This window comes from Microcaecilia unicolor, chromosome 4, assembly GCF_901765095.1.
Source record: "Microcaecilia unicolor chromosome 4, aMicUni1.1, whole genome shotgun sequence".
NCBI classification, from domain to species: domain Eukaryota; kingdom Metazoa; phylum Chordata; class Amphibia; order Gymnophiona; family Siphonopidae; genus Microcaecilia; species Microcaecilia unicolor.
In genome coordinates this window covers 33736030-33752871 of record NC_044034.1, presented here as the reverse complement: position 1 = coordinate 33752871, position 16842 = coordinate 33736030, and the positions used below count along the sequence as shown (strand labels likewise).

The 16842-nt window shown below is 44.2% G+C and overlaps 1 protein-coding gene across 2 annotated transcripts in view; it reads right to left on the bottom strand.

The window, feature by feature from the left end:
• PCF11 (PCF11 cleavage and polyadenylation factor subunit) overlaps nucleotides 1-16842 on the bottom strand; it is an 87393-nt gene that overhangs the window by 55292 nt on the left and 15259 nt on the right. The window contains exons 5-9 of one of the 2 annotated variants that reach the window (XM_030200099.1): nucleotides 11932-13043; nucleotides 10520-10706; nucleotides 9061-9715; nucleotides 8166-8967; nucleotides 6638-8126 (exon numbers count right to left, since the gene is read on the bottom strand). In XM_030200099.1, coding sequence (XP_030055959.1) covers nucleotides 6638-8126; nucleotides 8166-8967; nucleotides 9061-9715; nucleotides 10520-10706; nucleotides 11932-13043 — 4245 coding nt within the window. Of the gene's footprint in view, nucleotides 1-6637; nucleotides 8968-9060; nucleotides 9716-10519; nucleotides 10707-11931; nucleotides 13044-16842 lie in introns of both variants that reach the window. The other variant, XM_030200098.1, reaches the window with a different exon arrangement.

The following is a 16842-nucleotide window of genomic DNA, read 5'->3' as shown; positions in this document are numbered from 1 at the left end:
ACAGATCTCTTTGCTGAGGCTCCATGAACAGTTATATATCCTGATCTTCCCAGGTACTGTTTAGACAGTATACAAATGTTTAGTCAGTGTTATAATTGATCCATATTTCAGTTACCTGTTATTGTTTGCTGAGTGCACTTCTTTTGGTTAAATGTTCAATTTTTAAAGACAATAAACATTCCTTTTCAGTTTACTGCCTCTGCCTGTCTGGACTGATAAAGAATCCTGGTGGTTTGTGTGCTGGGCCTGTAAATGCTTTCTGAGAACTGTGGGACCACTAGGAGTGTGGTCTCCAGTTACCTAGAAATCAGTGGGGATAATTTGAGAGCAAGAGACTCGCCCAGAGGCAGTTGTGACAGTCAGTAGGAGGAGGATGCCAGTGTAGAGCACGTGGCAGGTGCAGGTGGACCTGAGCTGTACTGGGGATAGACCCTCAAGTGGCCACAGGGTAACCCCCAGGTGGGTGGCTAGGTGTTTCATGACACACTGCTTTAGAGGGTATTCACTGAACAGCAATCTAGGTCTTCACTGCACTTCCTATCTATGCATGATAAGCAGGGTAAGGGGAAGCTCTGCCTTTGAAGAAGGAGCCCTGAGAGCTACCTTGCCTTCTCCAGTATGGTTGGAGCATAGAAAGATTCCTCTCATTTGGACTGGTCTGGAATAAAAAAGAAAATGTTTTCCTAGACTCCTGCCAGAACGAATTAAAATATGAGCAACTAAAAGCATATCCTTTCGAGCAGGCCTTCCCTGATGTATAAAACTGTACTGCTAGCATAGTAAGTAGGTGGCTAGATTATTTTTATTTTGTGAGTTGATTTAAGATATTGCAGTTTGATGCTGTGTCTGTTTTATCATTTTTATTTGTATGTTTAATATTTTAATGTTTTAATTTGTACTGTATTTATGTTTCTTTCATCAACTTAATTATGTTAATTTGTTACCCACAAACATTTTATAACAGGATATAAATTTGTAAATACATAAACAAACAGACAAGTTCAGAAAGTTATCAGGGCTGATCGTACCCTTAATCTATGGTATTTTCTCATTGTTGGACTTATTTGTCAGGTGAGAATTAGGACTTAAATGTTATTCTTCTTCCTTAAGTTGCTTAAACTTGGAATTCTTATATTTGATACAGCTGCTTATTTCTGGGGGTTTTCTGTGCCACTGCAAAATGTAGAATTTATAAAGGACCTCCTTCCTGTGCAGAATTTTAAATAAAGACCAGCAGCGGCAACTCAAGAGAAAAGTTGCAGCATGGTTAACTCTCTCCCAATCCCTCTTCTGGATCCTCCCTCCCTCCCCCTCTCCAGATGCACCAATCATACACTAAAAGGAGGAGGAAGGGAAAAACGTGTCGAGTCACGTCTTCCTCCTCTGTCAACCAGGGTCTGACTGTTGATTTGAACCACATGGACACTATGCAACCAGCCAGTTGTCAGGAGTCAAGCCCAGTCTTGTGTGCAGCTGCTCTCCTCCTCCACATCTTGATGTGCGATCAATGGACAGCAGGAATAAGGAAAGAGACTGGGAGGTTACACGGACCAGCACTGAGCATAAGTGAGAGTGGTGGAGGGGGGGGAGGGCAGAGAGAAATCTGGGAGCAGCCATAAGTCTAGTGGGGTAGAGAGAGGTAAAGAAATCTGTGGGGGCAAGGAAGAAACAGGAAGCTGGGGGTATCGACATTGGAGTGGGGTTCAAGATAAGCTAGGAGGAGAGCGATTTGGCAAAGATGGAGATTGGGGCAGGGGAGTCATTAAAGGGAGGGGATTCTATACAAAAACTTACAAATAAAATTAGACGAACGTTGCAGAATGTTCAACTGTGTCAAAATTTAACAATTTTGCACTGAACATTCCTAGAAGCATACTTAAGAAATCATGACTCCACCAGCATCCTACAAGGAGAAAAAAGTCAGCTATGAGCTTTTTTTCCCCCTCTATCTCCGTCTGGACTAGTCTGACAAGATTCAAGGAAAAGAAATTTACAAATAAACTTAAAATTTCACCCTCCAGTAATCAGGAATTGTTAATAAAATTAACACACATCATTCATAGCTATAAACATAACCAAAACTGCAGCATTGGTAAATAGTATTTAACTATAAATCTTTCCCTCCATTATCTACCAATCAAGGAGAAATTAGGTCTTACCTTATAATTTTCTTTCCATTTGTTTTTCTCACTACTCCAGAACCTGTTGGGATAGCTGTGTCCAACAACCAGCAGGTGAGATAGAGAACTGAAAACTGAGCAGATACCACTCACTCTCTTGGCATTCAGTCCAGTTCCTCAGTATTTACGTAGAGTAGCAGAAAGGAGAAACTCAACAACCTTAAATAACTCGCTAACCTAATACTAACCAGACAAGCAAACATGTGTGGACCTCTCATCTCCGGACAACTTGTAGAGAACGAGAGATGCTGGAAGCACCAGGCAATGTGGAAATTGTTATTTGACCCATTACACTTTGCATCTACAGAACATCTCAGAAACCTTGGGTGAGCCACTGGAATAATAGGAAGGACTAATAGGAAGAAAATTATCAGGTAAGACCTAACTTCTCCTTCCAATACGTAGCTTCCCAATATTCCAGAACCTGTGGGATGTTCAAAAGCAATCCCTACAATGGGTGGGCTCCTGGCACCACTGCCCTGAGGACCAAAGCCCCAAAACTAGCTTCCAAGCACACCGCAACATTCACCTGTACTGCTTGACAAAGGTATGCAGCAAATAAGCTGATGTGACAGTCTCTTTCAGTCATCTAGCAATTGTGGGGTTGAACGCCATAAGGCCAAGCCTGTTTACCAAAAAGCACAGTGTCCAATTTGTGAAACTCATTCGTGGCTTACAGATATCTAATGAGGACTCTATGTAACATCGAGAAACTTTAAGGGAGAATATTGAACCTCTTTGTCCTCTCTGCGAAAAGACGGAAGCTCCACAGACTGTTAAGAAAGGAAAGGAACCATGTGCAGAGAAATCCCCGCCTCTGAAAAGTGAAGAAAGGGATCCCAACAAGAGAGCCTGAAGCTCCAAAACCCTAAGTGTCAATGCAACAGCTACCAAGAACGCAGTCTTTAGCATAAGATCTTTCAAAGCGGCCTTCCAGTGCTCAAAAGGAGGCGTCTGAAGAACCCAAAGGACTAAATTAAGATTCCACTCTGGACACAGTGTACAGAAGAGAGGCTGCAAGCAGCCTGCTACCCACAAAAATCTAATATCCAGGTGAGCCGAAAGACATCTTCTGTAGTCAGCCCCTGAAACAGGCCAAAGCTGCAATCTAAACTTTTAGAGAACTCCCTGAGCCCATACGCCGTGCCCCCTCCCTACCCATCTTCAAATCAATGCTCAAAGCCCACCTCTTCAATGTCACCTTCGGCACCTAATCACTACACCTCTTCTCAGGAAATCTTAACTACCCCAACTTGACATTTCGTCCTTTAGATTGTAAGCTCTTCTGAGCAGGGACCGTCCTTAATTGTTAATTTGTACAGCGCTGTGTAACCCTAGTAGCGCTCTAGAAATGTTTAGTAGTAGTAGTAACTCAACGCCAATCTATTTTGAAGACCTGCCTGAAAAAACACTAGGATGCGTGCAATCTGAATAGAGAAGGGAGAAAGTCCGCGCTCAGAGCACCAGTCCTCGAACATCCTCCACACTCTCGCATACGCCATGGATATAGAGCATTTCAGAGCCTGAAGCAAGGTAGCAATGACCAAATCAGAATAACATTTTCATCTCAACTGAGCCCCTTTAATGACCAAGCTGCAAAACTAAAGGGCACCGATCCGGACCTTGCTTGTTGTCTGGCCAGGGCTGCAATGGGTCATCGATCCTCACCGAGCTTGGTTCATTCCAATGGCTGAAGAACTTGGGCAGTTTAGCATTCCTTTTCGTTCCCATCAAGTCCAAAAGTGGAGAACCCCATCGGTGCACTATCAGCTGAAAATCCTGGCTTCATAGTTCCAGAACCCACTGATCCAACATGATTTTGGCTCACTCCTCCCAGAGACATCCTCCCACCGGAGGAAGAGTGAACCAGCCTCACATCACAACGAAGCTCTGGAGGCATTAGGCACTATAGCTGGCATGCCTGAAAGCGGGACTTCTGACCATATTGCTGACAACCAGGTCAGTACCATCTGCTTTCTCAAAATCAAGAGCCCCCTGAGAACAGAAGCCCAGAGACTTTTGACTTATCCTCCGGCAACAGCTGTGGATTAAATTCCCCCCCGTTCTTTTACCAAGATCTTCTCCAACAGCCACTTGCCCCGAAAGGGCAGTTTAACTAGACATGACTTTGATGCTGGATTTGCTGTCCAATGCCACAACCAGAGTTGCCGATGTGCCATGAGAACCAAAGTCATACTGTGAGCCATAGCAAGTCATAAATAGCATCTGCCAAGTAGGCGGACCACGCTTCCAGCTGGGCATTATGGCACCCATCTTGTATTACCAAGTGCTGATGCCACTTCAGGCATACTCTTGTCACGAACTAACTAAAAACTGTAGCTCAAAGGCACAAAGAGGCCTCTTCAAAGAGCTTTCTAGCTTCCTATCCTGTAGGTATTTAGGGCAACGCCCCCTTCCAATGGCAAGGTGGTCGTCTTAGTCACCGCCTTAATTAGGGAGCCCACCCTGGGAAGCTGCAATTCATCTTTCTCCTCCAGAACGGGTAGAGGTGAGTTATGGTTCTTCCCACTCTCAGCCCCACATCCAGTGAGACCCATTCTGCTGTAATCAGGTCCTCAATGTATGGATCCATTGGAAAGGTCTTAGAAGGATCGCTAAGCTCCCTTCATGATTGACGAAGATGGAATCCTTGACGCTGAAGCAGAAGGCTCCTCAATGGAACGCACCACCAGTGCCTCAGAAATAAAAGTACTAAGCTCTTAACAACCTCAATACTTTCAGATCACCTCCCTCCTCTAATGGCTCCTTCAATGATGACTCCTCTGAATAGACAAGGCCACATCTGATAAGGAAGGAGAAGCAGAGATAGCCTCATCTGCCCCACTCCTGGAGGTCTAAACAAGATCTCTTAGGAGCTGGAGGGGCAGGGCACAAGAAAGTGAAGCACCTTGTGGCAAATCTGACTGTCCCTGCTTCAGTAAATAGGCCTGATGTAAGAGCAATATACATTCTGGAGAAAAAGATCGTAATGCAGCTGAATGCTCCAACAGGCCCCAAGGCTGTAAAATGGCAGCTCTGCTCCGTGAGTGATCAGAAAGAGGCTTCTCCTCACTGCCAGTTGGCCCTGACCAAATGGCACCAATTCCTGCGTTCTTCTGCATCAAACTGCGCACCGGCCCTGCTGGAGAGCCCAAAGACCCCAACATATTCGGATGCTGTGTCAAATCCAAAGATGTGCTGCAACTAACCATTTCCTCCACTTCCTACGGGATTCCCGGCTTGCATGCATTGCAACGCCCTGACACCAGCCGGCGGGTTCCATAGCAGGAGTCGCCATTCACCTCAACTGTCAGCATCGCAGCACTTGTCCCAAGCAGTGAATCAGGCTCCCTCCCCTGCACCATGTAGAACTTCCAGCCCTCCAAGTAGTTCAGAGTCAAACTTTAGTTGGACTTACCACTGCCGGCTGCTCCCCCAACCAAGCTCATAGTCTCCACAAGTCTTACTACAGATGAGAAAAGTTTAGGATTGATACTCTGTCCCACGTTCTCCAGAAAACCTCTTTCCTTCTCCTCTCTTTTTTTTTTTTTTTTTTTTTTAATAAAAAGGTTGTTGTACTGGAAAAGGAGAGCTCCACAGGAAACAGGGGAGAGGTGAAGGGCGGGAAGTAGTAAATTCGCAAGGCACCACAGACAGGAATCTGAAGATCTCCAGATATGACCACAGACTCAAGCCACCCATAAAGCTCAACTGGGGACTAGCTGACCAACTTGACCAGTATATCCATCCACCTGCTGGAGATAGAAAATACCAAGAAGCTGGACTGGATGCAAGAGAAATCTCAGCTCAGTTCTCTATCTCCACCTGCTGGCTGATGGACACAACTATTCACACAGGTTCTGGAGTAGTGGGAAGCTATGTAAAGGAAAATTATTTTCTTAAAATTAATGGAGAAAGCACACTTAAATGACCAAGGACACTGACAATTATTATCTAACACTCCAAAAAACATATCAAGAAATAATGCTTTATGTTTTAAGTCAATACTTATATAATTTAAAACTCCTATGAATCTTAAAGTTTCAAACTGAATTACTGTGCCTAATGTTAGCCACCCACAGTATTTCTGTTTCAAGCAACATTTTTAACAATAGATAAAAATACAACACAAAACTAAACTGCTGTTTAAGGTAAACCCTATCATGCTTCAATAATACAAATCCAAATAAAAATAAAAATAAATAAAACACTCAAAACTCACTTATACATATATCTGCCACAAGCAGCACCCCTCCCCCCCATACAGCCCAACCCAACTTGTACATATGAATCATTAGCGAAAACAATGCAAAACAGCTTTTCTACTCTATACTCGGCCAAGAACAACCAATTAGAGCTTCCAAGGGAAAAAAATTAATTAAGGCACTGGTATTTTAAAGGATTTCACTTACAAGTATGACAGGAGAAAGCTGTAGTGTAAGAAAAAGGCTTCTTACCTGCTGAGGGGGCTGAACATTTCCAACTGGCACAGAAGCTGGCATACTACTAAAATTTCCAAATGGAGGACCATGAAGATTCTTGTCATCAAAATAATGTCCAGATGGTCTGTTGAGTGTATTAGGAAAATTCTGAACTCCAGAAACAGGTGGTCCATTGAAATTTGATCCCTGAAACTGCATACTTTGAGAGGGTCCATTAAAGATATTGTTTGGTGGTTCATTATACGGACCAGTCTGACCATATGGTGGCGTATCAAGCCTTGGGGCAGGATGCGCAACTACAGTTTCAAACCTTGGGCCTTGAAGCCCAACAGAAATATCAAATCTATTTGTTTGCTGGTGTGATGGACCATCAAATCGTTGTGGGACAAGTGCATCAAACCTTGGTTGAACTGGCTGAACCACTGACGCATCAAATCTTGGAGGAGTCTGCTGGCCAAGTGGTCTATCAAATCTTTGGCAGGGTTGTCCATGTAATCCCTCAAACCTTGGCAAGTGAGATGATTGAGTAGGCTGACCATCAAATCTGTTAACATGAGTGCCTTCAAATCGTGGACCAGTCTGGCCCATAGGGCCTTCAAACCTCTGGACTGGTTGCGTGCCAGGTCCACTTTCAAATCGAAGGCCTTGGTGCATTTCAAATCTTGGGACAAGGGGTCCTTCAAATCTCAATGGACCAACTGGCTGACCAGAAGGCCCCTCAAATCTTTGAGGTGCAACTGGCTGCCCCGGAATACCTTCAAACCTTTGTAGTCCCATCGGCTGCCCTGGACCACCTTCAAAACGCTGTGGCCCTAATGGCTGAACTGGTGCCCCTTCAAAGCGCTGTGGCCCCATTAGCGGTCCAGGAACCCCCTCAAAGCGCTGCATCCCCACTGGCTGTCCCGGTGGCCCCTCAAAGCGTTGTGGCCCCATTGACTGTCCTGGCGGCCCTTCAAAGCGTACTGGCTGTCCCGGCGGGCCCTCAAAGCGCACTGGTTGTCCAGGCGGGCCCTCAAAGCGCACTGGTTGTCCAGGCGGGCCCTCAAAGCGTACTGGTTGTCCCGGCGGGCCCTCAAAGCGCACTGGTTGTCCCGGCGGGCCCTCAAAACGCACTGGCTGTCCCGGCAGGCCCTCAAAGCGCACTGGCTGTCCCGGTGGACCCTCAAAGCGCACTGGCTGTCCCGGCGGACCCTCAAAACGCACTGGCTGTCCCGGTGGACCCTCAAAGCGCACTGGCTGACCTGGCGGACCCTCAAAGCGCTGTGGCCCCACTGGATGTCCCAGCGGCCCTTCAAAGCGCTGCGGTCCCACTGGTTGGCCCAAAGCCCCTTCAAAGCGCTGTGGCCCAATTGGTTGGCCCGGGGCCCCCTCAAAACGCTGCGATCCTACTGGCTGGCCCGGAGCCCCTTCAAAACGCTGCGGCCCCATTGGCTGACCCGGCGTCCCTTCAAAGCGCTGCGGCCCCCCTGGCTTACCCGGAACCCCTTCAAAGCGCTGTGGGCCACCTTCAAAACGCTGCAGCCCCCCTGGCTGTCCCGGAGCCCCTTCAAAACGCTGTAGCCCTATTGGCTGTCCTGGTGCTCCCTCAAAACGTGATGGTCCCACCATCTGCCCCGGTGCTCCTTCAAAACGCTGTGGCCCTGCTAGTTGCCCCTGTGTCCCTTCAAATCGCTGTGGCCCCGCTGGCTGCCCCGGTGTCCCTTCAAATCGCTGTGGCCCCGCTGGCTGCCCCGGTGTCCCTTCAAATCGCTGTTGCCCCGCTGGCTGCCCCGGTGTCCCTTCAAAACGCTGTGGCCCCGCTGGCTGCCCCGGTGTCCCTTCAAAACGCTGTGGCCCCGCTGGCTGCCCCGGTGTCCCTTCAAAACGCTGTGGCCCCGCTGGCTGCCCCGGTGTCCCTTCAAAACGCTGTGGCCCCGCTGGCTGCCCCGGTGTCCCTTCAAAACGCTGTGGCCCTGCTGGCTGCCCCGGTGTCCCTTCAAAACGCTGCATTCCAACTGGCTGTCCTGGTACTCCCTCAAAACGCTGCAGCCCAACTTGCTGTCCTGGTGCCCCCTCAAACCTCATACAAGTTTGTGTAACAGGGTCATCACCCGTTGAGCTAAGATTAGAAGTTCCTTCAAGAACTTTATTGGTCTGCCCTTCTCTTTTACCAGGTTGTCTCTGAGGGCCATCCAATAACGGTCTGACTTCATCAATCAGTACACCTAATTTCTGATTTCCATCTTGGGATCCAAACTTAGTAGATCCTGGACTTTCTATATATGCAACCTTGTCAGTGTCTTCATATCGTGGTCTCTTGTGCAAAAAACGTTCACTGAATGGAGGTCTTTGTTCCTCTCTTGCACCTTAAAAAAACAAAACAAACCCACTATAATTATGTGCATTCTTCAAAAACAATTTAAAATTTAAAATTGATAATAAAGCAGAAAACACACTACCTTGTTTTTCTTCTTTATCATCATAGTCACAAAACCCATCCCCTTCTCGGTCAGCTGCCTGAAACTCTGGTGCACTTCTTCCTGGATGTCTGGGTGAGTTTCTGAAGTCATCATTTTTATCTACCCAAGTCTCATAAGGCCCTCTTTGATCATAGTTTTTATTAGTTCTTGACCCCTTAGCAGAATCTCTTTGATCAAGTCTTCTACGATTTGCATGTGGAAGATTATCTACATAGGGTCTGTTTCCTGTCACTGGAGAATGTCGTCTTGATCTTTCATTCCATGGTTCTTTTCTATCAAACTGACCTCCACCTGTTCTACCACCATGTTTATTTTTGCCATGATCACTTTCTCTTCCAGATAGCACAATATTCTCCCTATCATAATCAAAAAAGTCATCACTGTCTGAATGGTCAGACCTTGAAAAAGCATGTTGCACCTGTGTTCTTTTCAACGTAGCTTTATGCTCATAGTAAGTTAACTCTGCATTTGACAGAAGAGGCTTCTTCTTTAATCCACTTTTATTTTCTTCTGTAGGGCTATCCCACGTATATCTGTTTTTTTCTTCCTGATACTGAAACAGCTGGCGAATCTGATGGGCGACAACAAGAAACTCATCCTGTGTTATTTCACCAGACGTCAAACGTTCATTTGCCTAAATTGAAACAAAAAAAGGCAATTCAGTATCAGACATTATCCACTTCCTATTGCAGCTATGCACTTTCCATCCAAAGTATTATTATATTACATCAGGTCTATCTAGTATTTCTAGACAGATAAATCTACGTTACACAATTACAGTACGATAAAGCAAGCACAGGTAAACATATGTGACTGCATCTCTTTGCATATGAACCTTTCCTCCTTTCTGAATAGTAATACATTTTATGTAAATAAACATCTTGAAGCTGAACTTAAAAGTGGCTTTATTAAAATAGCCCAACACAGCCACATTTAGCCCACTCCAGGGGCTGCATAAGGGGATAAAACTGAAACCTAGAATAAAACACACAATTATAATCTATAAAACCTTATCAAATAACATACATTTAATTTAAAAATGAGACACTCAAATGAACATTTATAAAATTGTAATTTAAAAATTCAAATTAGAAATAATAGCACAAACATGGCTAGTGATCAACTTTGTTCTGCTATTGACTGTTTTGTACAATATTATACAACTATCCATATTAAAGTTCAACTGCTTAAATTTCTCTAAATAAACTTGTGTTGACAACTAAAGACACTTGAAATCATTTCAGACACATGTGAAGTAAGATTACCTTGAAAATGATTTTAAAGGAGAGAGTTAACTGAATCAATGATGTGACCAGAAAGAACATCACAACTCTAAACTTGATAACATGGAGAAGGCCTTCAATATTCATAAGTACATTTTATAAAAGGAAAAATATAACCAACAAAACGTATTTTGAGATCACAATAAATATGCTACCTTTTTAAGTAAATCTGCCTTGCTTGCAGATGTTAATTCTTTGGGAATTTGTAGGTTAGCATCTACACTTAAGCGATGCTGCTGCTTTGGAGTTCGGGGTGATAAAATTCCTTTATTATTCTGCCAGCTATCCCTATGCCTTGGATGAGGTGGTTTGTTCAGTCCTTGGTCTTCACTCTGTTGTGAACTAATAAAGAAAATGAAAGTAATTTTAAATTGTACTCTCTCAGATATTTAATTTCATTTTTCATGTAAAAAGAAAAGAATATATTTGAAAACACTTCAATTCACTGTGGTTTTTCTAGCTTATATCCTCATTAAAATGGTTCAGAAATATTGTACCATGTAATAGATCAATAACATTTTCCAGATAAACCAGCATACTGTCTGACATATTGTGCAGTCACCACACAACCACAATAGTGTCCAAGTCATGTGATAACTGCTTACTATGGAAAGGGATGTGAAAGAGGTACAAAAACGGTTGATTATGGGCACAGACAGCACCTTACAGTTAGCACCTAGTAAGTTACCATGTGCTGTCACCATCGCATGTAGTGCAGATGAGGAAGCTGTAAATGCAGTTGCACTATGGCAATGTTATTACTGTGACCAGTGGAGCTAAAAAGAATCCCCCAAACCGCAATGGCCCCTCATAAACCTTCACTTCCTCCTTCCAGCAACTCCACCTGGTTTCCTTTGGTAGCTAGTGGGAGGCAGAAGTGATCCCTAGATGCTAATGCCCTGTTGCCACCCAAGCTCAAAGGGGCACTTTTGACCCCCCAGCTGTAATCACTCGGTATGACTGCCTAATAGACTTCCCAAGCCTGTACGTCTAGCCCAGTCTTTGGCCGTTTTCAAATCTAGGCTAAAAGCCCACCTCTTTAACGCTGCTTTTGCCTCCTAACCAATACTCACTTGCCCTGTACCCTTTATCCCCTCTTTAATTCCCTTACCTCTTAGTTGTTCTGTTTGCCTGTCCTATTTAGATTGTGAGCTCTTTGAGCAGGGACTGTCTTTTCATGTATGGTGTACAGCGCTTGCGTATGCCTTGTAGCGCTATAAAAGTGATAAGTAGTAGTAGTAGTAATTTGACAACTTGATCCCTAGCAGTAGTAATACAAGACAGAATAATCAAACAGACAAAATGTATACAAATCTAATCTTAGAAAACAGGATGCTGCAAGTCAGCAAACCTGGATCTCCAGCAATTAGCAAAGAGACCACAACCATAGCATAATTCCGTTAACTAGTACTACTAATCATTTCTAATGCGCTACTAGATGTATGCAGCGCTGTACACTTGAACATGAAGAAACAGTCCCTGCTTGACAGAGCAACATTACTATTCCACACATTTAAAACAAAGTTTTTTTTAAACTATTCTTTTTATTTGAAGTTAAAATACTTACTTTTTATTTTCTTCCCAGCCAGACTTCCATCTTTTGTTAGACTTGGAACTATGCCAGTTTTCCAGGTTCTCTTTAGGCTCTGCAGAAGATTTAACTGAATGTTGGTTTGCTGTATCTGGTTGTCTGTCCTCTTGAACTTTTTTTGGCCTCCTGATATCTCTAGTATCAGGTTTAAGGCTCCTTTTATTTGAATTTCTTTCTTCTCTGGGATTCTGTGTATCTTCTGCATGAGACTGCTTAAGACCTGACTGCCGCCCTTTTCCCATTTTAAGAGAAGGGGAGATACTTCTCTGTCGTCTTTTAGGCGATCTCCTTTCTCTCCTTTTGGGAGAGTGTGTACCTGGTGATCGAGACTTTGGTGAGCGGGATCGTGATCTTTTTCTATTACTTGATCTTCCTGATTTTGCTTTTTCTTGTTTCTCAGTCTCTTCCATATGAACATCCTGTTTTTGAACAACTCCATTCACAATTTTATTTCTGCTTCCCCCTGTTCTATGTTCAGAAGATTTACAATGCTCATCTTTCTCTTTTTTTTCCACACCTTTTCTCTTATCTTTAGTTTCATCATCTTTTTCATCTGGTTTATCTTGAAGATGCTTTCTTAGTCGTGGATCTTTCTTGCTATTCTCTGGCTCTTTTGTGTTCTCACCTTCTTGGATTTTAACATCTTTTGGATAGGGTAACTTATTTTTCAAAGGTGATGGCGATTTTGATTTAGATTTCCCTTCATGAGGGTCAACTTCTCTTCTTGGAATTTTTTCAGTTAATTTTGGTCTTTCTTGTTTTGACAAGTTTGGTTTTTCCACTAGTACAGTTTTAGTTACTTTGTTTTCAGACAAATTAATCGTACTTATTGGAAATTCTTTTTTCTGGCTTTGATCTTTACTATGAAATGCATGCTGGCTTATTCTATTAAGGCGAGGATCTCTAGTTGGTGCTTTAATGTCTTGAAATTGGGAAGAGGGCATCAGCCGAGATTTTTCTGGATGAGTAGAAATTTGATGCATAGTTCTAACTGGTATGTGTGGGGTCATCTGGGAGACATGCAGTTTGGAAGGTCCCGAAATAGCTCCCACATTAGCTATCCCGTGCTGAGCACCAAGAGAGACTGCCTGAAATGCAAACACAAATCTTTAGAACATTCATCTTAACAATAAACTCTTCAAAAGTGTAAAAATTCCAGCAACATTTTTCAGTATCCTAGACATAGACCAACAATGAAACCATATGGGACACCAATTAAATTGTCACTCTAGAACAGGGGTCCACAATCCTGTCCTCAGAAAACATCCAACCATTCAGGTTTTAGGATCCCACAATGAATATGAGATAGATGTGTATACAACAAAATCTCTTGTGGCGGAACAGGGGGCTCCCATGCTTTATAATTTGTATTGCTGCCCTATGACACTTTTTCCATTCAGGGTATTTCCCCTGGTCAGCCAGCAGGTGGTGTTTGACCTCTGCGTTTTCTTTTTAACTACATTTCCCAAAAGTGACCTGCACTGTCATTGGTCAAATATCCTCAGTGCTAATGCTCTGTGCCCTGATTGGCCATGAAGCCAAAGACCTAGCCCAGAATGTGCTAGAAGTCCTCAGTCTCAGATGGGAGTGTGGCGGGAGTAGACCTCTGCACTGAGGCCCTGTTCAACTCCTGTGAGCAGTTACTTTTTCTGATCTCCCCAGGTACTACTCAGATAGTAAAAAGTGTCCAGCTAGACTCAACACCAAATCCTTGTTATTTTACCTGTTCCAACTTTTTACCATTCACTTTCTATTACAACTTTTTACCATTCACTTTCTATTACTGATAATAAACCTGTTAGTTTGTTAGCTCTGGTATCCTGCACTGACAAAGAATCCTGGCAATTTGTTCATGGTCTGTGGGTGGTTGGTTCTCCAAGAACTGTGGGGCCCCTGGGATTGTGGCCCCACTGCGCCTAACCCTCCCCCCCCCCCCCCCAGTAAATTACGTCACAATACAGAACATACAACCAGGAAAATCAACACACAGCTCAATAGTGAAATGGCATTAAGTATATCATGTTAAAGAAGTAGACCAAATGCACTATATGTACACCATTACTAAAAATAATTTAATATAGGGTACTGGCTCTAAGGAGATAATTCCAGGTGCTGTGTTCCAGCAAACTGACAACATTGATAAGAGAATTTATTAAATGAACAAAGATACTAGAAAACTATCTAGTCTTCCTTGTGTATGCTAATATTCAAACTAGGGATTAAACAACATTTTACTTAAAAGTCATCCATTCCACAGAAGAGTAAATAGCTTTGTACGATCACATACACTACTAGATAAAGGCCTGCAATCCTGTTCAACCACGAGAAAGCCCTCAGACTGTTGCCCTAAAAGGGGGGGGGGGGGGGGGAGAGAACCCTCTCAGACTATTCTACCAGGAGCTGAGAATCTTGCTTGCAGACAATCACACTGGAAATCTGATATTGATCCTGCTGCACTCAGGAAGATGGACTGGTGACCACAATCTTGCAGCCTAGCTATCCTGTTGCACCAAGCCACATTTGCACCATCTGCTGGAGACAAAGAAATGCTGAAGACAAGGCAGCTGTACCCCCCCTCCCCCCCAATAAGGAGAGTGAATCAACTCTGAGCTTTTCTTTGTCTCCATCTGTTGGCATGGGAATATAACTTACCTGTCTGGACTGGTGTGGCATAGATGATAAGGAAACAGGAATTTCATTACCATCAATTATCTTCTTATTCACACCTATAGTAATCACAACCAACTGAAAAGGAATGAAACTAGCAGCACCAAGAAAGAGCAAAATCAATTCCTGTGCAGGAATAGACATCACCCAGCAATATCACTGAAACAAGACAGCTATCCAGGTGGGTCAATACTAATTGCTGTAACAGAAGGTAACTGACAATAAGAAAAAAATCTTATTCTACTACGCTCCCTAGCAGTCACGACAAATGCAGTTTAGTTTATACAGTAATACTTCCTAATGTGAGAACTATTGTAATCTAAAAAGTACCCTCCTTCCAAAGGTCTTATCTGTTGACACACGTTTGTTCACCCTGCAGCTTTGATGAAATAGCTAAGTTATTTACCTGTAGGAGGTATTCTTCAAGGACAGCAGTCCAATAATTTATTCTCACATGTGGGTGACGTCATCCATGGAGCCTGGTGCAGAAATGCAACCTAGCGTATTAATGCTTTAAGAGCTCAAGACAATACTCCCACCACGCATTAATGGACAGTATATGAGAATAATTGACCTACTGTCCTTGGAGAATACCTGCTACAGGTAAAGCGAAGATACTTACCTGTAGCAGGTATTCTCCAAGGACAGCAGGCTGATCATTCTCACAAGTGGATCGACGATTCGCGTCGGCCCAGGAATCAGCATAATAGCCAGCAAAAAATCTTCTAGAGCCTTCTGGTGCGCACCACCGCAAATGCACAGAGTGCCTTTCCGCCTGCAGGGCAACCGCTGCGCCTCAGTTTAATCCAACAACATAAAGAAAGAGAAAAACAACTCCAAGGGGAGGTGGGCGGGATTGTGAGAATAATAAGCCTGCAATCCTCGGAGAATACCTGTTCACTTTCTCCGAGAACATGCAGGCTGAATCGTTCTCACAAGTGGGGTATCCCTAGCATCCAGGCTCAACCAAAACAACAAACATTGGTCAACTGAGCCTTGCAACGGCGAGGACAAAAAGTGAAGATACATACCTGTAGCAGGTATTCTCCGAGGACAGCAGGATGATTGTTCTCGACTGGGTTGATGTCCGTGGCAGCCCAGGAAACCGGCAAAACTTTGCAAGCAAAACAAAAATCTCTCCAGAACGCTCCAGCGCGCGGGCAGAGCGCACCGCGCGAACGGCTTCCCGCCCACAGCACGAGCGTGACATCGTCAGTTTAATAAAAAGCAACCAGAGAACTAGAACAACTCCAAAGGGGAGGTGGGTGGGTTGGTGAGAACAATCAGCCTGCTGTCCTCGGAGAATACCTGTTAAAGGTATGTATCTTCACTTTCTCCGAAGAGAAGCAGGGTGTTTGTTCTCACGATTGGGATATCCCTAGCACCCAGGCTCACTCAAAACAATGAACATTGGTCAATTGGGCCTCGCAACGTTGCGAGGACATAACAGAGATTGACCTGAAAAGAAACAAAACTAAGTGAGAGTGCAGCCTGGAGCAGAACAGAAATGGGCCTAGGAGGGTGGAGTTGGATTCTAAACCCCGAACAGATTCTGCAGCACCGACTGCCCAAACCGACTGTCGTGTCGGGTATCCTGCTGAAGGCAGTAATGAGATGTGAATGTGTGGACTGATGACCACGTTGCAGCCTTGCAAATCTCTTCAATGGAGGCTGACTTCAAGTAAGCCACTGACTCAGCTATTATGAGCCATGACATGGCCCTCTAGAGTCAGCCCAGCTTGGGCATAAATAAAGGCTATGCAATCCGCTAGCCAATTAGAGATTGTGCGTTTTCCGATGGCGACTCCCCTCCTGTTGGGATCGAAAGAAACAAACAACTGGGCGGACTGTCTATAGGGCTTTGTCCGCTCCACGTAAAAGGCCAATGCTCTCTTACAGTCCAAGGTGTGCAACTTGTCCTCACCAGGGCGGGTATGTGGACGGGGAAAAAATGTTGGCAAGACAATTGACTGGTTCAAATGGAACTCCGACACCACCTTCGGCAAGAACTTAGGGTGAGTGCGGAGGACTACTCTGTTATGATGAAACTTGATAAAAGATGCTGTAATGGAAGTGAATTTTAAAAGATTGCTTTTCAACCCTGTCTTGTACGACCATTGCACCTGGGGTCTGTGTTGTTGATTAGAAGTAATTCTGTTTCATTCATTGTTTAAGTGTCATCTTAAAGGATTGCTTTTCTATCCTGCTTTTCTCCGATAA